This window comes from Tamandua tetradactyla, chromosome 17 (assembly GCF_023851605.1).
Source record: "Tamandua tetradactyla isolate mTamTet1 chromosome 17, mTamTet1.pri, whole genome shotgun sequence".
Lineage (NCBI taxonomy): Eukaryota > Metazoa > Chordata > Mammalia > Pilosa > Myrmecophagidae > Tamandua > Tamandua tetradactyla.
The window spans coordinates 42,082,741-42,106,948 of record NC_135343.1 but is presented as its reverse complement, the minus strand read 5'-3'; the positions used below and the strand labels follow the sequence as shown (position 1 = coordinate 42,106,948).

The window sequence follows — 24,208 nt, the reverse complement described above, 5'->3', positions numbered from 1 at the left end:
GGCTGAGGCAGAGTGAGAGTTCCTGGGCAAAGGCTGCCTCCGCGATAACCCAGATCCTGGAATACAGGGTGGAGGAACATAATTGGTAGGACCCAGTGCAAAGCAAAAATGTGGGACCTCTTGTTCAAAAAAGATTGAGAATTTCAAGATGGGGACAGTGGAGTGTCAGACCAGCGTGAGGCAGCTGTGCGACCGAGCATTCAGATCACACGCCATGAAGCCAGTGCTGAAAACAGGATCTGCTGTCAGCAAAAAGTGGATGATAGAAGAGTTTGCTTGGAGAGAGCCAACTAGAGATCACAGGCCCCTGGACTGATGATCTTTGTCTCTTTGAAGGACCCAAAGATGTACTCTTCCAACTACTAGCCTAGAATTATTGCAGGAGATTTTCCTACTGGCCAGTGAACTTCCTGCAGGATATTTGAGTGGCATGAGTGTGCCTCTGAAGGCTGTGGTTTACTCAGACACTGGGTTCTGGGATGTTAAGGGCACCAGCGACCGAGAAGTACATGGTGCAAGAGCCTACGTTCCATCTGGAGAGCATGATAACAGTTGTGTCTATGGTGATGTAAGACAATATATTTGTCAGTATTTCTAGGAGATAGGAACAACCTTACAGGAAATTTGGTGCTTATAAAATATTTGGAAGGGCTGAGGGAGCAAGCTCCAGTTCCTGTAATGGCTCTCAACAATACGTGAGGCCATCAGTGCAGAAATGCAAGAAGTAAGACCTCACCGCAGCTGCAATTATACCTGCGTCTCGTGCCAGCAGTGCAGAAATGCCAGAAGTAAGACCTCACCGCAGCTGCTTCTCATGCCCAGGGAACCAGAGGGTGGGCACTGGGCTTGTGCCACTAGGAAGTGCCATGCATTCTCATCCTGTTTATAAGCATTATAAAATGCTTCCATTTTACTTCGCCTTCCAAATCTCAAAGAATGAATCTAATTGGCAGAATGTAATCCATTTCTAGAATTCTAATGCAAGAGAGTCTGAGGAATTTTGCTTTTAGCTTTCCAGCGTCTCCAAATAGAGCGTCGGTAGAATGAAGTTTGAGTGAAGCATTCTAGAGCAATGCCCACAGCCTGTTTTGATGGCCCAGCGGCAGGATCACTTTCAGAATCTGATCGTTAGGCTCAGTTTGGCCACCCTTCTGCAGCTGGTGAAAGTCAGTTTGCAGAGTTTTAATAGTATCCTCTCCAACAGGGTAAGCAGTCTCTTCCCTCCTGCCTCATCCCCTCTTTGTCTCCTCTGTCTGCCTCTGGCTCCCTCTATATATTGGGTGCCCCTCCCTTGCCTTCTTTGTCTTTCTTCCTTTCCTTCTCTCCCCAGCTTGTCCTTTCTCAGCATCTCAGTTCTCTACCCAGACTAATTGACCATACTACAAAACTGATGTATAAGTTTAGAGTTTGTGTTTCCTGAGTAAAGTTGCCTTTCTCCTGCTCATTATTAAATGTGAAGTCAATTTATTATTCTCCATGGAGGAAAAACCAACTAAATTACTCATAGCCCATAGCCCTTAACATGAAAAACTTTAAGTGGTTAGTTAGAAGTTCCCTGGATCCTAAAGAAGAGAACCACTGTCCATTTAAAGAGAAGAGGTGGGGAAGGAGCAATGTCAGTGAGCACGGTTCTCTCAAAACCTCAGCCTGCAGCGGGGGAAATCTTTGCTCACACTTTAGCTTCAGTCCCCAAGCCTTTGAGTACAGGAGCAAGAAGCATCTCTTGTGACCTTACACATCAGTATCATTCCCGTGACTCAGGCCCTGACCTCTCTCAAGAATAGCGCAATCACTTTCCAAATTAGCTTCAGAAACCGAAAGTCTTATTTCCCTCTCTTCCCATAAGAAAGTCGGAACTGCCTCCCCCGATCAAACCATTGCTCAATCACTGACAGAGTCAACAGAAAACAAATATTGGTCTTATTTTAACTTAATTTCCCTGGCGTGCAGGGACGTGCATCACCCACTCTCATTGTCGTTAACAGACCACAGGCCAGTCCCCAGCTACCCCTCAAAGTCTTCTTGATCCCCTGCTGTATGCCAGGCACTCTTCTTGGAAACAACGATCCAAAAGTGGATGAAACGGAAAAGTCCTGCCTTCAAGGAGCTTACATCCGAGTGGGACTAAAGACCATGAACATGTAAACGAAAGAAATCATTTCCAATACAAATAGTTCTATGAAAAAAATAAGATCATGTGATAAAAAGAGACTTGAGCAGGGGGTGCTATATGAGATACTGTGGCCATGAAAAACCTCTTTAAAGGGATAGCTGAATTGAAACTGATCAGAGCTGGGAAGGGCATTTCAGGCAGCCTTTGAAGTCTCAGTAGGTGCTAAGTGTTTAGACCAGAAGATGGGCACGGGTGGAGCACACTGGGGAGAAGGGGAGCATATGGGCTGGGAGAAAGGGGTAGGGGGAAGATCCTATGGAACAGGGAGCACATGCTTGAATTTCATTGCAGTGCACTGAAGGTTTTAAGGAAGAATTGATAGGATTTAATTTCTACTTATAAAAGATGTTGAGTCTGAACATGGCATGTAGATAAATGGTACAGGTCAAGAGTAGAGGCAGGAAGACTAGTTACAAACTATTGTAGCAGAATAGGCAAGAAATGATGGTGTTTTAAGTACCAGAGATAATGAAAATGATCAGATGAAGGATATAACTCAGTGATGAATCCAATAGGATTTTCTGATGGAGTGCATGCACGGTGGGAGAGAAAAAGATGAATGGAAAATGACTGTAAGTTTTCAGCCTGAGCAACTTCGTGAATGGTAGTCCTTTACTGAGCATTTTAGTTTCCTTGCTGCCAAAGCAAATACCATGCAGTAGGTTGTCATAAACAATGGGAATTTACTGGCTTACAGTTTTGAGGCTAGGAGAAGTCCAAAATCAAGACATCCTCCAAGCAGTGCTTTCTCCTAGAGGACTACGGCACTCAGGGGCTGGCTCCTGGTGATCCTTGGCCCCTGGCTTTTCTGGCACATGGCCATGCACACGGCGGCCTCTCCTGACTTCTCAATATGCTTCTGCTTATAAAGGACTCCAGAAATAGGATTAAGCTTCATCTTGACCCAGTTGGGCCACCGCTTAACCGAAGTAACCTCATCAAACGGTCCCAGTTACAAGAGGTCATTCACAGGGATAGATTAAGACTGGGAACATTTTTCTGGATACAATGTTCCAAGTCACCACACTGAGGCTGGATAAACTGGCCAGGGAGAGGTGGGAAAAGAAATGATTCTGACTTTTGTTTGGACATGCTAGATAAGAGAAGCTTCTTAGTTACACAAGTAGAGATGTTGAGCAGAATCCAGCTAAGAGGGGTAGGCTAATGTCTAAACGTGCAGGTGGAATTTAAAGCCACAGGAAGGGATGAGATCACTGGGGAAGTGAGTGTGGATGAAGAGAAGAAGACTGGGAGATGGAGCCCGGGGACCAGGCAATCACACAGGGCCCTGAGTTCAGAAGGGCCTCTCACTCTTAATGTTCTGTGGTTATCATCTTGAAATTCTTAATTTTAATAGGGACCTTGTGTTTTCATTTTGCACTGGGCACCCAAGTATCCTGCCTGGGATACTTCAACGGTAACAGGTCTGGTGGAGGAAAAGTCTCCACCAGAGACTACTCAGAAAGAGTGGTAATGAGGTGAGGGAAAGCCAGGGAGTGTGGCATCAAGGAAGTCTTGAAAAGAAATGATTTCAAAGAGAAAATGGCTGATGGTGTCAAATGCTGCAGAGTAGTTGAGTAACATAAGGACAGAGGAGCCATGTGGTATTGATTACCAGTGTCTTCATAAGAAACTTGTTGGTGGACCAGAGTGTACTGACACTTAATTGAGCCGACTGGAGAGTGAGCAGCAATCAGGCTGCAACTGACATTTGAGAGCCTGCGGCCTGAATCCAAACCGAGGGCCCTGTCCTGCAGCCCACGCCCCGTTCCTTCCCACCTCCAGCTCCGTTTCTCTCGGTGAGGGTCCTCGCATGTGTGCGTGTGAACAGCCCAGATGTCTAAGCTCTGTTCTGGACCTCTCTGCGATCAACCATCCTCGGAACACACATTGAGAGGACCCAGGAAAACACCTTCGTGGGTTCTGGAAACCAGCTGTTGGTGATTTGCAGAGCAGAGGCCCCAGTCCCAGGTATCTACCCCGCCGCAGGCGGTGCAGAAGGCAGGCAGGGCACAGCCTCTGGGTGAGCCCGTTCCCTTGGCCAAACCCTTGTTCTATGAAGAGGAGCATGCTAGACAGACCAAGGCTAGAGCAGGACATCTAAAGCCTGGAGCCCAGGCATAAGGGCAGTGCTGGAGACAAAGATGTGGGGAGACAGAAGCATTTGGTGGTGAGAAAATAACGTTGCTCTTATTCAGTGGCACCTATTTTTCTCTATGAACTATGAAAGTGAGAGTGATGGTGGGAGATAGTGTCAGGGCATTGGGGAGAGAAAAAAAAGCATGACATAATAAGTTGGGGAAAAGGAAAGTAAAATCGCAAGGTGCCTATAAGAGGGTTGTCTGGCAGTATTGAACGCCCACTTGAGATGATGGGTCATAAATTTAAAGTGAATCTAACCAGTTCCATGGTCTCTGATTTCTCTCCAGTGATGTTCAGGTGCCCAAGTACAGGCAGTGAGAAGGTGAATCGGTGGATTTAAAGAAGTTTAGCGGTTTCCCAGGTGCTATGACAGTGGGGGAGAGGGACAAAGGATTTATGGTTGTTTGCGCAGCAGTGAATTTAATACTAAAATTAGGAATTCATTGTAAAAACAAACGAATGAAGCAATGGGGTGATGAAGAGCAGAACCAAGGCAATGGCGGGTCACTGAGGTCAGAGGGTGTCTGGACTGAGTGAGCTGGGAGCAGAGGATGCGGTGATTACAGAGTGGGCAGCCTAAAGGTGAGATTTTTGAGGTAGTACAATTATACAGATGATATGATTTATTTATGATTCTGAGTGGCCGACGTGGCAGGAGGAAGCATTATTGGAGCCAAGTGATAGTATTGATAACAAGAACAATTTACTGTCAAACACTGTGCTAATTGACCTGCACACACATGATTTGATCCTCATGACAGCTCTATAGTGTAGGCAGAGAACCATTGTGCCCATTTTGTAGATGAGAAAATTGAGGCACAGAGGGATTCATGTGACAAAAGTCAAAGAAGTGATGAAAGGCTGACCTGGAAACCAAACCCAGGAGTATAAGCCTTCACTGTCCATGTACTTAAAGACTCCACCGGTCAAAGGGTATGGTTTCTTGGTTAAGTAATGTGCCTTTTCAATTTTTCTTTGAGAAACATCTTGCATCTGGAACTTCATTTCTGATTTTTGTGAAGACAAAGGTGACTGAATCACTCATTGCATTCAGTTAGGGCCACAGAAAGATGAGGGTGAGAGGGTATGGGGCTAATCTGGTGTTTGCAGAGAAGTGGTTAAAACCTGAGTTTTCTGGAGAGAACGATGGAAACAGAGCCGTTTTCAGTAGAAATGCTGCTCTATTGTCTGAGGGTGCCCTCTGCGGGCTCCTAGTTAGAGTAGCAATCTGGGATTTGGAACTTTATTTATTTTGAAAAATAGATGGTACCCACTTGAATTAATAAATAAGAACTTGCCCCTTGTAGATATTTTGGGGCAATGGTTCCAATGGGGCAAGGAAAAATGTAGTTACAGGACAGCCTCTCCCTCAGATATCATTCCGCCCAAACTGAGCCAGGAGCTTAATTATTTTACTTTCTTATACCTAGAGCCTGGTACAGTGTTCAGGATCTAGTAAGCGCCCAACAACATTTGTCAATCTGATTAGAAGAAAAGTGAGCAAAGCGGTACAGTTTCAAAGATGAAGGAACTGATTCCATTTGGGGAATTGAGGAAGGCTTCCCAGCAAGAGATAGGTGGAGGCCACAGTAAAGGAGAGGAAGCAACAGAGTAGAAAAAGTTAATCCAGAAGGTAGAATGGCAAGCTGAGAGTCCAGATGTGGGTTCCACGAAGGCAGTAGTTTTTGTCTGAAATATGGTTGACAGGTGTGACTCCCAGGCTCTCCAGATAAATTGTGAGAAAGAATTAAAGATTTTATTAAGTAGACAGAGGAAGATAACATGGCAGATTCAAGTAAGCTGAAGGGAGATTTTGAAGGGAGTGCTGGAAAGAAAGAACAGCAATTCAAGATTTAAAGTTGTTTTCCTTTAACTCCATTTTTACCCTAAACTGTTTGGCATTGCTGGAAATTCAATTCAAGAAATACCCAGAGCATCTACCCACAAGTTCAGCATTGCTTTCTCAAAACCCCTTGCTTTCTCAGGCCTGGATAGCTGAAAATAGGTTCTGGCTTTCCTGGTTCTCTCACTGAGAAAAGGAAGCTCCCGGATCCCAGGCAAACTAAGATGGCTTGTCACATGAGCTGGGAGGGAAAACTAGGAATGGCTCAGGGCTTAAAGAGTGGTGCCAAAATGAAGATAAAGCAGATTGGCCTCAGGACAGAGAAAAAAGCGCCTTGGCAAAAAAGGGAGTGCAGGTGATCACTGCTCTTTACTATTAACATCATAACTACCGATTGTGTGTCTGGCCAGATGCCGCACCTGCCAGCAAAGCCGGGTTCCGGTTCTAAATGCATGGGCTCCAGTGCACAGAATGCTGTGGCTAGTTCGAGGGGAGAATGTCCTCCTAAGAACGCTAGGGCAGCAACAGCAGAATTGAAGGTGAGGAGGTAAGGGAGACTCCATTGGAAGGTCCTGTTGTGTCCTCACAATTATATCTAGAAATAATGCTCTGGAAATGAATAGTAGGCCAAGGGCAGGATTCTTATGGCAAAGCAGAAACTGCCACACCGCTGCTACCGCTGTGTGTAAATGATCACTAATGGTTAAACACCGAACCCCAGGGAGAACCAAACAAACAACATGTAACCTCACTTAAGTGGCCCCAGGTAAAGGGACAGTGGGGGGTGGCTAGCAACTCTGGAAGAAGAGCCCCTCCATAGCAGAAGAAGGTCTTCCGGGCAGTACGCTTTTCTCACCTAAAGTAAGGTGAGTTGGAGGAACTACTCTGAACGCAACAGCATGGAGACTGGGGTTTCTGCAGCACGCATTCATCCCACAGGAGACCAGAAACTACTCATCGTGCTCCTTACTGGAAAGTCACCACGCAGGCATTTTACAAATTTAAGACACAACTGGTAAAAAGGAAAAAAAGAAAGAAAAACAAAGAAGGGATCAGAAAAAGGGGGGGGGGGGAAGTAAGTAGAGCTTTGCAAACAGAGAGAAAGTCCACATGCACCAAGGAAAGGCTGTACATTCAATAGTTGAAGAGTAAGACGTGAGCCCCCAGCTAGAGGCCGGAATGGCTGCCTGGGGCCCGGGACTGATATATGAGTAGGAAAGTGGATTTTCTAAAGAAAGGGGGAAAGTAACTAAACTGGGCCAAGACAAACAAATCCCATGAACTCATGACCTGCATTGGAAGGTGCTGATATCAGTCCTGCATTGCAGTAACACCTGTTATGATGATGACGATGATGATGGTGATGAAGACCAGCATTACAGAGCATCTACCATTTGCCAGCTATTATGCTTAGGGTTATATAAGCTCATCTCCTTTAATCCTCACAATAAGCATATGGGGTGGCACTATTATTATTTCCATTTTTCAGATGAAGAAATTGAGGACCAAGGACACATAACTAGCTTTTTTTTTTTTTTTTTTTTTTGCAGATAAAGGCTTAATTTATTGAGTGACTGACCTATATAACTGCTGAAGCCACTACGTACAGATGAGAAAGGGAGCTTTATTTCTTGGTCTCTTCCTCCTTTGAAAGAGTCTTGATTATCTCCTTCTTTTTGGCCTGGAGCCATGCCTCCTTGGTCTTGGACCTGCGGGCCTCAGCCTGGTCAGCCAAGAGCTTCTTGCAGGCCTTGTCTGCCTTCATCTTGAGGATGGGTTCCGTGAGAATCTGCTTGTTCTTGAACGCATTCCCTTTCATTTCAGGTATAGATTGTGAAACATGCGACGGTCACTCTTAGATTCCCGGTATCTTCTGAGCAGCCAGTGCAGAACTCTCATCCTCCTTATCCGAGTTACCTCCTCGGGCATCTGAGCACTGGCTGTACCCTTTTGCGTACCTGTGCCCCTACCCTTGCCCTTCCAGCAGACCCAGGTGTTTCTCTGGCATCGAGCCCGGGAATGGACAGTCACTGGCTTACGGGTGATCAGCCCATCTTTGATCAGCTTCCGAACCTGCTGATGGGAATTGGCATTGGCGATTTCACTGATCTCATTGGGGTCCAACCAAACCTTCTTGCCACAGCCGAGGATGCTGGAGGAGTACCTCTTCTGAAGCCTGAGCATACTTCCCCAAATCATGTTCTTGTTAAGGCCTCGAGCTGTCCTTGATATAGGGGGCAATCAGCATTCCTGGGATGAAGGCTTTTGAGTTACGCTTTAAATGCTCTGTGCCTCAGTTTCCTTCTCTCAGGGCTCCATAACTAGCAATTTATAGCGCTAGAATTCAAATCTTGCCAGCTTTCTAAACACTTCAGCTGGCTCATTCCATTATAGCCATTTTAGATTTAGAAATTATTTTTGTGACCTGATTTAAAATTATTTTAAAATATTAAAAAATTATAACAATCATTCTGCATCAGCCTCAGAAGCTACACTGTAGCACTTTCTCTTGCACTATGAAACTCCCAAACCACGAACAGATCAGCAGCCACAGGCCAGTGTTCCAGCAACGGCGCCTCATCACCCCCATGCAGAGCTAAGATCTGTGCGTGCAGGTGCTCACACTCTGCTCACACTCTGGGGGTGAGCAGGTGGCATGGGCAGGAAGAGAAGGAGTTAAGCGGCCGCCACCTGACCAGTTACAGTCACGGTGATAGACATAGCTCCCAGATTATGGACACTAGGTGGCAGCATTAAAGTGGAGAAACCCTTTTCTTAGAAAGGTGGGGTATAGAGGAAGGAATGTAACTAGCAGGAGAAGCCCGGAGGCAGGGAAGGCTCTTTGTAAAGAGCCTGACCCACAGAGGTGAACAAGTAAATGTTTTATGAGTGAATGAGTGAATGCAGGAAAGAACTGATGGGACTGAATGTACTGAGGATACCATAATTTTCTGTAACTTCAGGGAGAGAATATGTGTGGTCACAGAATCATGTTTTCATTTCTGAACTAAAAGAACTGAACCTCGGCACTGATGTTCTTTGAACACCAATTTAAGAATGTAATGCTCAGTTGCAACTCACTGAAATCTACTCACAGGATATCTGGAGGAGCTGGGTATTACTATATTGCATATATTTATACTCTTTTCTTAAAAAATAAAAAGACAACTTAATGGAGTTTTCACATTCAAAAAGAAACGTCATTTGATAAATGCTTATCAAAGGCAGAAGATAATGTAATCACATGGGTGAGCTTGATTGAGCTTCAGATATATTTTTGAGCTTCTTGGCAGCCAAAATGACAAGAGAAACAGAGTAAGTTGCAGAAAGGAGGAGAGAAAGTAATTCTGAGTACTTAATTCTCAAATAGTTTTCTCACATAGTCAAGCTTGCATTGTCCACTCCTCATTCTCATTCTTAAAACACAGTCAGAAGCAGATTTCATGAAAACATTACTTGCAGTGATGATACCAAGTGAAAATTCAAGCACAACCTGAGAAGCCCCATTCTCTGAGGGTGCTGAGATAATATAGTCCAAGTAGTCTCTAGCCTGATCTGAGGTTGGAAATGAAACTGTGTCTATAAAGAAAGGAAATGAATATATGCTGAGCACCTATCTGTATGCTATGTGCAGGGAAGATTTTCTCCGTCCCAACACTCATGTTATTAATCCTATCATGTAGAAGCTAAGCAACTTGCCCTGCAATTCCCAGCTAATTAGCAAAAGGGCCCCCAATCCATGCACTTTTATCTACACCTCATGCCCTCTTGCCCTCTTTCATCCCCATCAAGAATAGTCAATGGACAATTCCTCCCTTAGATAATCCTCCGACAAAGCCACTTGTTTAGGCAATTAAAGTTATTCTCTCCAGCAAGATCCTAGAGTGCTGGCATTGCATGTTACGGATTAAGGACAAACTTTTTGTTCAGAAACCAAATGATGAGTTCATAGGGCTAACTCATATCATGCAAATTCAGGAGCCAGCTACTACCCTCACCTTACAGGAAGTCAGTGGTCTTCCTTTCTGTAAACCTCTCTGTTTAAATGGTTGGAAATGAATTAGTATACTCACTCTGCAATGGTTAACAGGTTTAGGCACTCCTGGAGGACGAGAGGTCTAAACCATCATGGGTAGGAATTGGATGGACGTGAGGGGAGCCCCGAAGGGAGAGAGGGCTCTAGTGGAGGGAGGTCAGAGGCTACCCAAACCCAGAGCATATGTGAGTATCCTTAGGGGGAGGTGGCAAGAGATAAGAGGGTAGGTAAACAGGGGGCATCCTTAGGAGTTTTGGTTTTATCCCTTCACCAAGGAGGAGCTGTAGAAAATTTTACAGCCTTTTTTTCCTCCAAAGAAGTGGAGACTATGTATAAGCAAATCAGTAGGAAAATGTAGGGAGTCTGGGACTCACTGAAGAATATACGTCTTAAAGAAAGGGAAGGTCACGATGGGGAGGGGTGTGGTGGGACTGGAATTCCTCCCCATCCCAGAGCTGCCCTTAGCGTACCCTTACGGGGCTGTAATTGTGTCCTTGGCTCAGCCCTGCAGGAGCAGAGACCAGGACCGTCTTTATAGTATTCGGCTGCCAGGTCCATGGGTATAGTTTTGTGCTTGTGAAGTTCATTTTTGGTTTTGTAAAAAGCTTTCGAAGAGAAATATGAATTATCTTCTCTTTGTAACTTCCATGATCTCAGTTCTCATCCTGGAAATGCCACAAAATCCTCCTGCCATCTTCTGTCGGAAGTCCCTTTCAGGATGCTGGGCCTTGCCACAGCTCTGCCCCACGGATGCCACCGGGTGACAATGCCGTGGTCACAGCTCTGAGGCCTCGTGTCAGCTCTTCACCCCCTCCTGTCTCTTCTGTCTCAACTTCTCCACTTAGCCCGCCTCGATACTGCTTTTCTTCCAAGTTGCCCTGTGTGTGAAAGGACCCAAGTGAGCCTTCCCTGACTCAGAGGGCGCACTCCGCTTGGGAAGGGGGCGGCCGGAATCTCTGCGGGGTTCGTCCGTCTTCCAGGCGCTGCGAAGTGCTCCTTCAACCACCGCGTGGGTGCACAGAGCTGCCCACGCCATCGCTGCTGCTAAGTGACTTACAGCCATTTGTCCCCACACAGCCCCACGGCGTGTCTCATTTACTGTCAGCAAATGCAGCAAACTTACCTGCCGCTAGCAAATCTGGGGCAAACCCTCCAGATGTTGTGAAGGTTTATTTAAATCTCAGACATGTGCACTGAGAACCACTGTTCTTGCCCCTGCCCACCAAGGGCTCTCAGGCTCAGCTAAGGCATTGTCTCCAAGTCAGCCAGCGGAGCATCTGCAGTGGTTCCATCCGTGCAGGAGTATAAAAACAAGGGTTGACTTCCCATCACCGCTTAGGTTGCTCCCTGTTCTGCTGCTGCTGCAGGGGGTACAGAGATGTCGGTCCCCGTTCCCCAAGAGACCAAAAAGCTCTCGGCTTTAGGGGCAAGAAGTATGTGCCTAGTGGAAAAAATTTAATTTATGCCTAAAGCATTTTTATTTGAACAAGGAATAGTGATGTAACCTTAACTAAAAGACCAGCATGGGCTGCCCAGGGGCAGAGCCGCCTGTGTCAGTGTCCACTGCCTAAAAGAAGCATGTCCTTCTCTGGCACCGTACTTGTGTCAGGGGAACTTCATCTATCAGGGACCCGGAGTCTGCTCAGGGAGGGCAATGGCTATGGCCACAGCAAGTAGACTGCATTAGATCCAGAACCCAGGCTGATCTGGGGGGCAACACCACGTCTGTCTGGCAATGAATTATAGAGAAAGTGTTAGAGCTGAAGCCCAAACAGGCACAGGACAGCACCCCAAGAGCCGTGTGATGCTGGAGCTTCCAACCTGGGGAGCCAGTGCTTCAATTTTCACATAAGGCATGGAATATGCCCTCGCAGGCTGGCCTGGTCACTGTGGAGCCATGTAGCTCTTCCAAGAAAGTTCTGGATCCTGAGACTGGAGGTCTAGAAAGTCGATGGAGCCGAGGTGTGGGTGCTGTCTCCTTCGTACTCGGCTGTCAGACAAGGGCTTTGAAACTGGCTGCTGGGTGGCCAAAGAGCACATGCCACTGACCGTGGGCCAACATGCCCGGCCAAGCAATGTGGAAATGTGTTTTAGCTTTCGATATTCTTGATAACACTTGTTCATTAAAGCAAACCTAGAAAATACATATAAAATATATAAATCCGTGTATGTGTGTGTATCTTATGTCCATAAATCCCTCATTCAGTTAACTAACTATTAGAGAATGGTATATATCCTTCCAGGTTTTGAAGGTTTATTTATATGTTAGGTGTTTTTTGTTTGTTTGTTTTCTTTGTTTTTGTCTATTTTACATACAATAATAAAGCAAACTCTCATGTTCCTACACTGTTAGTTTTCGATAACACTTAGAGCTTCCTAAATGTGTCTTCCTCCCACTTCCCTCCAGAAGTAACCACAATCCTGAATTTTATATTAGTTCCTTTCTTTTCTTCAGTTTTTCCCTATACATATACAGTTTTTTCTTATTACATTAACAAATCACTTTATTCTTCTGTGATTTCCCTTTTTTCCTCCAATTTTACGTGTTTGATATTTAATCTCATTTAGATGAGTAGTTATAATTCATTATTTTTGCTCTTGTATGGTTTTCTGTTCTATGAAGATGCTACAGTTTATGTATCCATTTTAGTATTGATGGGGCTCTGGGTTGTTTCCTGTCTCCTGTTGTTACAAACAACACTACTATGAACATCCTGCACAAGAGTTTCTCTAGGGGACACTCTCAGGAGTGAAATGGCTGGTGAGCAGGGTCTTGTGCCTTGTCAATTTGAGTGTGCATTGCCACTGGTTTTCCAAAATTATTGTGTCATCAGCCATGAGGGTTCCTACAACTCTGCATACTTGATAATACTTGTTCTTGTCAGACTTTTCCGTGGTAGCCAATTTGGTGGGCAAGAAATAGAATGTCATTGTGCATTTTCTTGATTATTCAGATTAAGCATATTTTCGTATGTTTACTGGCCAGGTATGATTCTTATTCTGTAATATGCCTATTCATGTTGTTTGCCCATTGGCCTCTTTTTTGTAATTTTTATTGTCACAGGACTTCTTTATCTATCTAGTTTTCTCGCTCTCTTTCTCCTCCTCCGTTCATGTCTCTCTCTTGCTCTCTCTCTTTATATATATATGTATATATATATATATATATATATAAATACTTTCAACTGTGACCTCTTTTAACATTTTAACCAGAACAATAACCTATGTTGCATCATTATTGTTTTGTAAATTGGTCTAGTTATGAAGGTCTTAAGTAACAAATATCTCCAGTCCCTTTACTCTCTGATTTTCTAAAAGGAAAAACTAGACTCTGTGTTCTACACATGATGATTAGGTTAGTATGGAATGGGGTGGGGGGGCACCGTTCACATCCACTTTACTACTTGGGAGAGTAGAACAATGGATTTTGGGGGGGGTGGTGCATGGTCCAGGAATTGAACCTGGGTCTCCCGCATCGAAGGGGAGCATTCTACCACCACTGAGCCACCCCTGCACCCAGAACAATGGATTTTTGTTTCTGAATAGATTTTTCTTGCAACATTAAATCTCAGAGGGAAAAAAAAATTTTTTCCACCATCCCTTCCAAGTCACCTTCTTATTGTGTAACACAATCATAAACCCATAAACCTTGCAGGGCCTGGTCTCCCCTCTTTTGACTTGAGGAACCTGAGAAAAAAACAAGATGTGTGTGCAACTGGATACAATACAATTTCAGTGGTCCCGAAATTCACTGAGTAGTCTTCCAACCAAATGCTCCCAAACCACCGAGCACCAGGAGGCTCTCCCTGGCAGTCGATATCGTCTTGGTGGAGTCCTTACCACAAGGCACTGGATGTGCAGACCCCCCGAGAGCGAAAGAACGGAGGCAGCCTCAAGGGCCCTGCCCTGCAGGGCTTACAGCTCCGTTAGAAGGACGACATGTGAACTAGTCAAACTGAATAGCCACGCCTGCATGAAGTCTGTGGAAGGGCTGTTGCGTTTTTAATGACTGGACTAAAACTGAAGATGATGGAAGGGAGGAAGAAATTTATACTCTTGGTGCTGCCTCAGGTCAAGTCTGTTTTCTCTGCATTTCTCTTTTTCTTCCAACTGCTGTTCCCCACCACGATCAAATAGGTCAGATCCAGGGTAGCCCTGGGCCCTGACCTCCCACCCCTGTGCCACCAGCTGCCCAGCAGTGGGGGTGGTCTCTGGGTCAGTTCTGCCATCGAGCTGGGCCGTGACCAGGGCTCTGAGATGGAAGGACAGTGGAGAGCCCCTCCCCTGCTGTTCAGCGACTTTCACTTTCCCTCCAGCCCTGGCTCAGCACTTAGAGGCTTTAGGGGAAACTGAACGTGTCCCTCACCAAGAAAGAGCTGGGACTCCTTCCTGGGAAACATGGTGGGATCAGTGTCCTGCTGTTTCCCAATCGATTCCCCCACTCATCCCCCCTGAAGTTGCATCTTACTAAGAGCTCTTGAAAATTGACTAAGGAAGTAGATCGGGAGGTGACATTTAGGGCCCAGTCATATAATCACACCCTTGTAGGATCTACCCCAGTGGTTCTCAACTGGGGCGATGCTGCCCCCCTAGGGGGCATTTGGCAATGCCTGGAGATATTTTTGGTTGTCACCAGTGGTGGTGGTGGGGAGGTGGAGGCCAGGGGTGTCACTGGACCTCCTGTAATGTAGGAAGCACCCCCACAACTGTGCAGCCCTAAGTGTCAATAGTGCCAAGGTGGAGAAACACCGGACCACCCTTAACTTGCCCAGGCCGTTGGCTTCCCTAACATGGTTCTCAGTTCCAGGCATCTTCTTGTTAGACATGAGCTTCCTCAGATACATTGCTAAGCCAGTTCCTACTGTGGCAGCTGGCCACAGGATGCTGGAGAGGGGGCCGGAGGTCCAGTGGGTGAGTCAGCCACTCTTTCCCCCATGGAGGACTCTCCTTGTGATCAGGATTCTAGCTTCACATGACAGTCATGAAGCACACTCTGCTGTAGACCAGGCCCTCAGGGTGACCAACTTATGGACTGCTTATAGACAAGGATTTCTCTAAATCCCTCCAATGGGGTCTTCCTTATATAACACTGAATAGGATCATCTGCTTGTAGTTAATTCAGTCAACAAATATTTATTGTGCGTCACTAGGGCCAGGCACTTTGCTCCATGCTCGCTGAGTGGGAGCTCCCCCAGGCACAGCCCTCAGACCACAGTGCCCCCCGCAGGGGCTCTTCCCTGGGGGGGATGGGTGCTCCCTGAAACGCAGCTTCCTGCATCTCCACCCAGAGGTTCTGATTCTACTTCAGGATGGTCCCCAAGAATCTGCATTTTAAACTATCCTTCCAGGAGATTCTCATGGACTGCCATTGGGACACCGCTTTAAGACACTCTGGTGGACACCGTGAACACAACTTAAACACAGGCCTGAGAACATGCAGACCCGAACGCTAAGGTGGCAGTTTCCTTTATCCCTCCCCTGAAATTGCTTAGCTTTTTAAAGCAACAATTCACTGGCTCAAGTTTCCCATTTTAAATAGAAGGAGAGTAAGACCCAAGACCTATTCAAAGGCAGCTGCTGGTAGGGCAGAACAGCCCCAAGTAAGTAGAAGCAGGGAACCAGAACCAGACCATTTTTACTTCTGAAGACGAATTTTTATGGCATGTATTAGAATGAGAATTACCCAAGTGCATTTGTATGAGCAGTAGAAAGGAGAAACAACCTCATCAGACAGTGATTTCCCAGTTTGATTAGGAGAAGCTCACCTCTGTGGTTACCAAGACAAATGGCTTCTCTGATTACCTTCAACCTATTGTCTTTAAGACCCTTTCTTAGGCCCACATCATCAGCATTCACTGCTCTGTGACTTTTCAATGGATACTACCCACCATTAGAGGCCCAAGTCTGAATCCTGTTCCAAACAAAACTTTTCCAAAACATTAGAAACACCTTAACCCTTATCAATCTAAAATCAAGGAAGTCATCTCATTAATATACATAAAACATAGAGTTGCTTTTAAGCCCAATTACTCTACCCTAAATTACTACAATCTATTTAATGGTAGAAGAAATCCCCATAAAGATCCTGATGGTAATAATTATATAACAAATTCAAATTAACGTCTCATCATCATTAGAGGGAAGGGGTATAGAATAAAGGCTAGACTATCTCAGAGAACGTGTCAGGATTCCTTAAGACAATCCAAAATACATCTCTCTTTTTCAACTCATATCTAAGAATTCCCTCCCATTCTATTCCTTTAGTGAAAATTGTCTTTAATTTAACTTCAAATATGTCTAAATTCTTTTTCTTTTTCTTCATTGCTTACTTTTTATTTATTTATTTATTTAGGGGGTGGGGGTACATGGTCTGGGAATCGAACCCAGGTCTCCCGCGTGGAAGGCGGGCTTTTCTAACCTCTGAACTACCCGTGCACCCCATTGTTTACTTTTCACTGCAAGTAGCCCCTTCCCCCAGCTTCCAAGGCAACAGTGAGACCCCAGGAGCCCAGTAAGCTCCCCAAACAGGACATCTCAAGTTTATCAGAGATCAAGCACTTCAAAAGACTCCAATTTTTGTGCTCTTAACCAAAGTCATTCAAAATACAGATGAGTGTCCAAAAACAAGACGAAATGACCCTCTGATAAATGAGAGAAAACTCAAAGTGTTGGGTATGATATGTAGCCTCAGCCCATCCAAAGTAACACAGCTCCCACATACCAGGGAGCTCCACCACCCAGCTACCTCTTGGCGAAGAAGAAGCCCCTCCCAGCATTTTGGAACTTTGACCCAACATATCATTTTGAATGCAAATGTTTACCAAGCTCAGATTTGCCATGAGATCCATTTTTAAGTAGACCCCGCTCCCTGGAGACCAACATGCAAATGGAGAGTCTTCGAGTGTAAGAAAGAACCACAGAAGCAACAAAAAGACACTACCATACCTATTTTCCCAGCCTCCTTCAGGTTGAAATCCCAGTTCCTTGGCAACTTCAGGGACATTTTGCTTCCGGTTTGGGTGAGCGGCTGGTGAAGCAGCAATTCTGTCACAATTCGCCTGCCTTTCGATCTTTCCCACAAGCTTTTGTTTCTTTTCCCTCTTTATGATTGCTATAGAAGCAATCTTGAGTTTAAGGTTGATTTGCCAATGTGTCTTCTCCTTGCTCTCAGATGAAAGGTCCATCCATCTGTCTCTTGGGGATGTCACCCAAATTCCCCCTACCCCCACCCAGTGTCCCACAGGGGCTGTACCCTGCTGATGCGTACACCCTGCTTCTCTTGCTTTCAGTTTTACCAGAAATATCCCATTTGACACTTCGCTCTGCGTCATGTGAAGCAAAGCTCCTGTTCGAAAGAATCTCAGGCCCCTCTGAGGTGAGGCGAGGAGAGGCCGTGATAAACAACTGCTGCCTTTCTGCTTTTTTTTTTTTTTAACTGTCTGCTTCCTTGCATTTGAGGAAGTGGGTGCTGTGCAGTGCAGATGGTGTATTATGAGCACTCTTTCTGGAGAAAATGTTTTTTCTGGAAATGTTTGTAGAAGTTAGATGAGTGTTCCTGTGATATAAGGTATAATTTTGATTAAAAGAAGAAAATAAAGAAAAAGAAAATTCCAGAGCACACCCACCTTATACCTTTGCTCCAATCTCTCTTCCTTGTCATCTAATGGATCAAGAATCCATAAACAATCAGTAAGACAATGGGCATTCCCAAAGTACCTTCTTTTAAATTCTTTCTGCCATAAGGACCACATGGTAAGTTCTCTGCCTGCTCAAGGTAAAGATTCCAAGTGATCTCAGCCTGATGTAGGAGGAGGATGATATATTTAGCTAAGGTCTTCCCACTTGCATGCTTCAATGGTTCTCTGGCATTACAGGATGTGAACTCTGGAATTAGACCAACATGGGTTCAAAATTCAGTTCTTCTACTTCCTACTTCTGCAACTTTTGAAAAGTAACTGAATCCTGCTAGGTCTCAATGTCCTTATCATTAAAATGGAGTTGATAATACTCACAATCTCACATGTTGTTGAGAAGACGTCTAGTACAGAGATTGGCATATAGTGATTGCACCACAAACATTAATTCAACCCTTATTCCATTTAATTCAATTCCACGACAGGTTTTCTCATGTTTACTGGGGTCAGCCTAAGCCAGTGATTATTTGGACCCTGGGACCAGGCTGCCTTTGTTCGAATTCTGGCTTTTCCACTTTTTGGCTGTGTGACTTTGGACAAGTTACTTGACCATTCTGTGTTTCAATTTTTTCATCTGTAAAATGGTGTGAATAATAGTCTACTCCATGGGGTTATGTGAGGCTTTATGAGATCACAGGTACCAAGTGCTCAGAGCAGTCGTTATCGGCCTGCACATGAGCTACGTGTCTCTGACCCATTCATTCTTCCACTCTCCTGGATGACTCTGTCACACTCTTCTTTGCCTCCCACACGCTCACTCTCTGTTGGTGACCTTGCTTCCTGTTTAATTGAGGAAACTGATGCAATTGGAAGAGACTATGCACAGGCTCCCACCTCCACGTCTACCCACCCCTGTGCATGCAGCCCATACCCTCATTCCTCTCGCTCCAGAGGATGAACCAATTGTCATCCACCGCACAGCTCTGCATCATCAAGTCTCTCTCTGCTGAATCCTTCTCATCAGCACTCAAACATTACTTTTATTCCGTCTTTGAAATAATTTGTCTTGAAACCACTTCCCCTTCAACTACCACCCTATTTCTTGCCCTCATTTCTGAGCAAAATTTTGGTAGAGATTGTCTATACTTACTAGTGTTTCTCCTTTTATTCTCTCCTGAATCCTCTCTGCTGAGGTTTTTGCCCCTGTGACCCACAGAATATGTTCTTCTCACTAACATCAAAACTTCCCAGTTCTCTGTACTCTTCTCACGGACCTGCCAGCAGCATTTGACATCTTTGACCCCTTTCTCCAATCCAGAGTCCTCATTGGGCTCCCAGCACTCCTCACTGGCCTGTGTGTGCTGTCTGCTTTTCTGGATGCCCTTTCTCAGCATCCTTGCTGATTTCCCCTCATCTTCCCCTCCTGTCACAAAGCTTTGAATGCCATGTATCTGTGGATAGCTCCCAATGTGAATTTCCAGTCCAACTCATTCCCCTATACTCAGACTTAAACACACCCTGGCTTCTATCTCTGACAGGCGTCTCAAACTAAACATGCACAACAGTTAGCTCAGATGGCCCCTTGTAGAAAAGGCCTCTTACTGCTGCCTTGACTTTTCATTAAATGGCAAGTCCATTCTTCCAGTTGCACAGACAAAAAAAGCTGACAATGGTTCCTGACTCCTTCCACACCTCACATCCAATCCATCCTGACTTCTCTAGATCTCACATGATACTGATGGCTCTACTCCTAAAAAATTCCAGACTGTGGCCACCTCTAGTTAACTCTGCAACCATCACCCAGGTATCTCTCACCTGGATTTTAACAATGGCCTCCTTAACTGGTCTCCCTTCTTTAAGCTTGCCCATCTTCAGACTATTCTCAGATTGACAGCAATCTCACCAGTTGTCAGAATGATGTTGCTATATATGATCTCCTCCACTGCTCCAAGCCCTCATGGGTTCTCAGAGTGAAAGCCACAGTATGTACTACCACTACAGGGCCCTGGGTGATCTGTCTGCATATCCCCACCTGTCCGGCCATTACCTCCCTGAATTAATTTTATTCCGCCCTCCCCCTTGCTCACTCCCGTCTAGCGATATTGGCCTCCTTGCTGTTTTTCAAAAGGGCAGACAACCTCTACCTGAGAGCCACAGTATTTAAAATCTCTAACCCTAGTCTCCATCACATCATAGCTCTTCATGCTTTACTTTTTCTCCTTTTCTCTAACACACCATTTGTTTTATGCCTTTTTTTCTTGAGCAGGCGCTGGGAATCAAACCCGGGTCTCTAGCATGGTAGGTGAGAAATCTGCCATTGAGCCACCATCGCACGGCCCTGTTTTATGCATTTTTTATTATCTTTCTACTCCAGTAGAATGAAAGCTCCATGAGTGCAGGGATTTTTGTGTGTTGTGTTCCCTCCTCTCTTCTCAGTACCCACAATAGAGCCTGGTATTTGGAAGGTGCTCAGTAAGTGCTTACTGAATGAATGAATGAATGAATGAACAAAGAGTACACAGTCCATAGTGCTCACATAAGTTGGGGGTGGAAATACGCTCTGCAAATTTGTGTCTTGCCAGTTGTTCTTGCAAACCTAAGAATTATTTTTATTTAAAACCATATCCTACCCACACTGATGGCTCAGAGGTATGTACTCTATGACCAAAATGGGCCAAATTGGTTACAAAAAATCTCTTTTTTTAACCCAACCATTCTGACTAATAAATTTCTTAAAGTACTTGTTACACCTCACAGAAGCTCCTAGAATAAAAGATAACCTTTGTTTAGTGTATAAAATTTATGCCAGGTACTGTCTTAAATCCTTTATATGTACTAGCTTATTTAATTTTCACAATACTCCTCTGAAGAAAATACTATTTTAACCCTTTTTTACAGATAAGGAAGTAGAGACACAAAGAGGTTAAGTAGCTTACATAAGTTCAAAGACAGAAGACTATGTTCTCTTTATTTTATACTTGAAATGAAATGGTGAACTCCAGAAGGAGTGGAGAACTTGACACTTTCTCAGGGTGGGGGGACAACAGGATGATGTTCAGGTCTTGGGAAAAGGCAGATCATGAAGGGAGTGGGTTAAAAAGAAAGTAAGGAGAGAGAGCAGAACGATGAAGCCATGAGATGCAGAGAGTCCACGAGCCAGCGACCTTTGGAGATGAAGAAGGAAAGCGCCTCCCGGGGAGCTTCATGAAATAGGAAGCCAGGAGAGAAAGCTAGCAGATGATGCTATATTCGCCATGTGCCCTTCCAGCCAAGAGATACGCCGTGACTGTGTTCGCCATGTGCCGTCTCACTTGAGAGAGAGACCCTGAAACTTCATCGGCCTTCTTGAACCACGAACAGCTACTGGGGGAGTGGAGATAATACAGAGCAGCTCCTGGAGCCACGAGGGAGATCAAAGGGACGGCGTACCCCATCCTGGAACGGCTGACTATCTGGGAGAACCAGCTCCGGTGAGATCACCAAGGGGCACGGGCTTTCCTGGGTGGGATGGCAAGCGACCGGAGTCCCTCCCTTCCACCTTCCCAGGCCAGCTGGTAGAATTGGACAGGCGGTCCCCTTAGGCCGCGGTGGCTGGTGCCCCCACCACGCGAGGCCCCCCGGACCAACTGAGAGAGTTGGGTCGGAAATCCCCAGACTGCAGAGAACAGTGACCGGGGGGATCCCTTCCAAACACATGACTTCCCCGTCCGGCTGGGAACAGTGCACTCTCCCGGGCTGCGACAGCTGGCGCCCTCCCGCCACGCTTGGCGCCCCGGGCCAACTAGCTAATTCGGCCGGACGCTCTCCCGTGCTGCGGCGGCCAGCGACCCTCCCCGCATTCGGAACCCCAGGCCGGCTGGCACTCTTCCAAGATGCTTCGGCTGCCAAACTTCCCCTACGGCGAGAATTTTCCAGAGTTAAAGGACCCACAGCAACTTTCACTGGTGGAACCCGTAGACAAACCTGTGCCACGAGCGCCACCTACTGGGCAGGATAAGAAAAACAGAACCCAGAGATTGCACAGAAAAATCTTTCAACCTGTGGGGTCGAACACCCAGGGAAATCTGACTAAATGCCCAGACGCCAGCAGAAGATAACGGATCACGCTCAGAAAATTGAACATATGGCCCAGTCAAACGAACAAACCAATAGTTCAAATGAGATACAGGAGCTGAAACAACTAATGCTGAATATACGAACAGAAATAGAAAACCTCTTCAAAAACGAAATCGATAAATTGAGGGAGGACATGAAGAAGACATGGGCTGAACATAAAGAAGAAATAGAAAAACTGAAAAAACAAATCACAGAACTTATGGAAGTGAAAGATAAAGTAGAAAAGATGGGAAAAACAATGGATACCTATAATGACAGATTTAAAGAGACAGAAGATAGAATTAGTGATTTGGAGGATGAAACATCTGAATTCCAAAAAGAAACAGAAACTATCCGGAAAAGAATGGAAAAATTTGAACAAGGTATCAGGGAACCCAAAGACAATGTGAACCATACAAATATACGTGTAGTGGGTGTCCCAGAAGGAGAAGAGAAGGGAAAAGGAGGAGAAAAACTAATGGAAGAAATTATCACTGAAAATTTCCCAACTCTTATGAAAGACCTAAAATTACAGATCCAAGAAGTGCAGCGTACCCCAAAGAGATTAGACACAAATAGGCATTCCCCAAGACACTTACTAGTTAGAATGTCAGAGGTCAAAGAGAAAGAGAGGATCTTGAAAGCAGCGAGAGAGAAGCAATCCATCACATACAAGGGAAACCCAATAAGACTATGTGTAGATTTCTCAGCAGAAACCATGGAAGCTAGAAGACAGTGGGATGATATATTTAAGTTACTAAAAGAGAAAAACTGCCAGCCAAGACTCCTATATCCAGCAAAATTGTCCTTCAAAAATGAGGGAGAAATTAAAACATTCTCAGACAAAAAGTCACTGAGAGAATTTGTGACCAAGAGACCAGCTCTGCAAGAAATACTAAAGGAAGCACTAGAGTCAGATACAAAAAGACAGAAGAGAGAGGCATGGAGAAAAGTGTAGAAAGAAGGAAAGTCAGATATGATATATATAATACAAAAGGCAAAATAGTAGAGGAAAATATTATCCAAACAGTAATAACTCTAAATGTTAATGGACTGAATTCCCCAATCAAAAGACATAGACTGGCAGAATGGATTAAAAAACAGGATCCTTCTATATGCTGTCTACAGGAAACACATCTTAGACCCAAAGATAAATATAGGTTGAAAGTGAAAAGTTGGGAAAAGATATTTCATGCAAATAACAACCAGAAAAGAGCAGGAGTGGCTATACTAATATCCAACAAATTAGACTTCAAATGTAAAACAGTTAAAAGAGACAAAGAAGGACACTATATACTATTAAAAGGAACAATCAAGCAAGAAGACATAACAATCATAAATATTTACACACCGAACCAGAATGCCCCAAAATACGTGAGGAATACACTGCAAACACTGAAAAGGGAAATAGACACATATACCATAATAGTTGGAGACTTCAATTCACCACTCTCATCAATGGACAGAACATCTAGACAGAAGATCAATAAAGAAATAGAGAATCTGAATATTACTATAAATGAGCTTGACTTAACAGACATTTATAGGACATTACATCCCACAACAGCAGGATATACCTTTTTTTCAAGTGCTCATGGATCATTCTCAAAGATAGACCATATGCGGGGTCACAAAGCAAGTCTTAACAAATTTGAAAAGATTGAAATCATACACAACACTTTCTCGGATCATAAAGGAATGAAGTTGGAAATCAATAATAGGCAGAGTGCCAGAAAATTCATAAATACATGGAGGCTCAACAACACACTCTTAAACAACAAGTGGGTCAAAGAAGAAATTGCAAGAGAAATTAGTAAATACCTAGAGGCAAATGAAAATGAAGACACAACATATCAAAACTTATGGGACGCAGCAAAGGCAGTACTAAGAGGGAAATTTATTGCCCTAAATGCCTTTATCAGAAAAGAAGAAAAGGCAAAAATGCAGGAATTAACTGTCCACTTGGAAGAACTGGAGAAAGAACAGCAAACTAATCCCAAAGCAAGCAAAAGGAAAGAAATAACAAAGATTAGAGCAGAAATAAATGAAATTGAAAACATGAAAACAATAGAGAAAATCAATAAGACCAGAAGTTGGTTCTATGAGAAAATCAACAAAATTGATGGGCCCTTAGCAAGATTGACAAAAAGAAGAAGAGAGAGGATGCAAATAAATAAGATTAGAAATGGAAGAGGAGACATAAAGGAGGTAATAACAGGATACTATGAACAACTTTACGCTAATAAATACAACAATTTAGATGAAATGGACAGGTTCCTGGAAAG

The 24,208-nt window shown here is 44.6% G+C and overlaps 1 protein-coding gene and 1 pseudogene across 2 annotated transcripts in view; both read right to left on the bottom strand.

Annotated features, from left to right (window-relative positions):
• Positions 1 to 24,208, bottom strand: part of ARHGAP25 (Rho GTPase activating protein 25) — a 102,003-nt gene that overhangs the window by 73,806 nt on the left and 3,989 nt on the right. Inside the window, exon 1 of one of the 2 annotated variants that reach the window (XM_077134439.1) lies at positions 17,140 to 17,658. The exons of the other annotated variant lie outside the window; for it this stretch is intronic. Within the exon in view, the coding sequence (XP_076990554.1) occupies positions 17,140 to 17,197 (58 nt within the window). The 5' untranslated portion in view covers positions 17,198 to 17,658. Of the gene's footprint in view, positions 1 to 17,139; positions 17,659 to 24,208 lie in introns of those variants that run through there. 2 annotated transcript variants of the gene reach the window in all.
• LOC143660939 (large ribosomal subunit protein eL19 pseudogene) lies at positions 701 to 13,304 on the bottom strand (annotated as a pseudogene).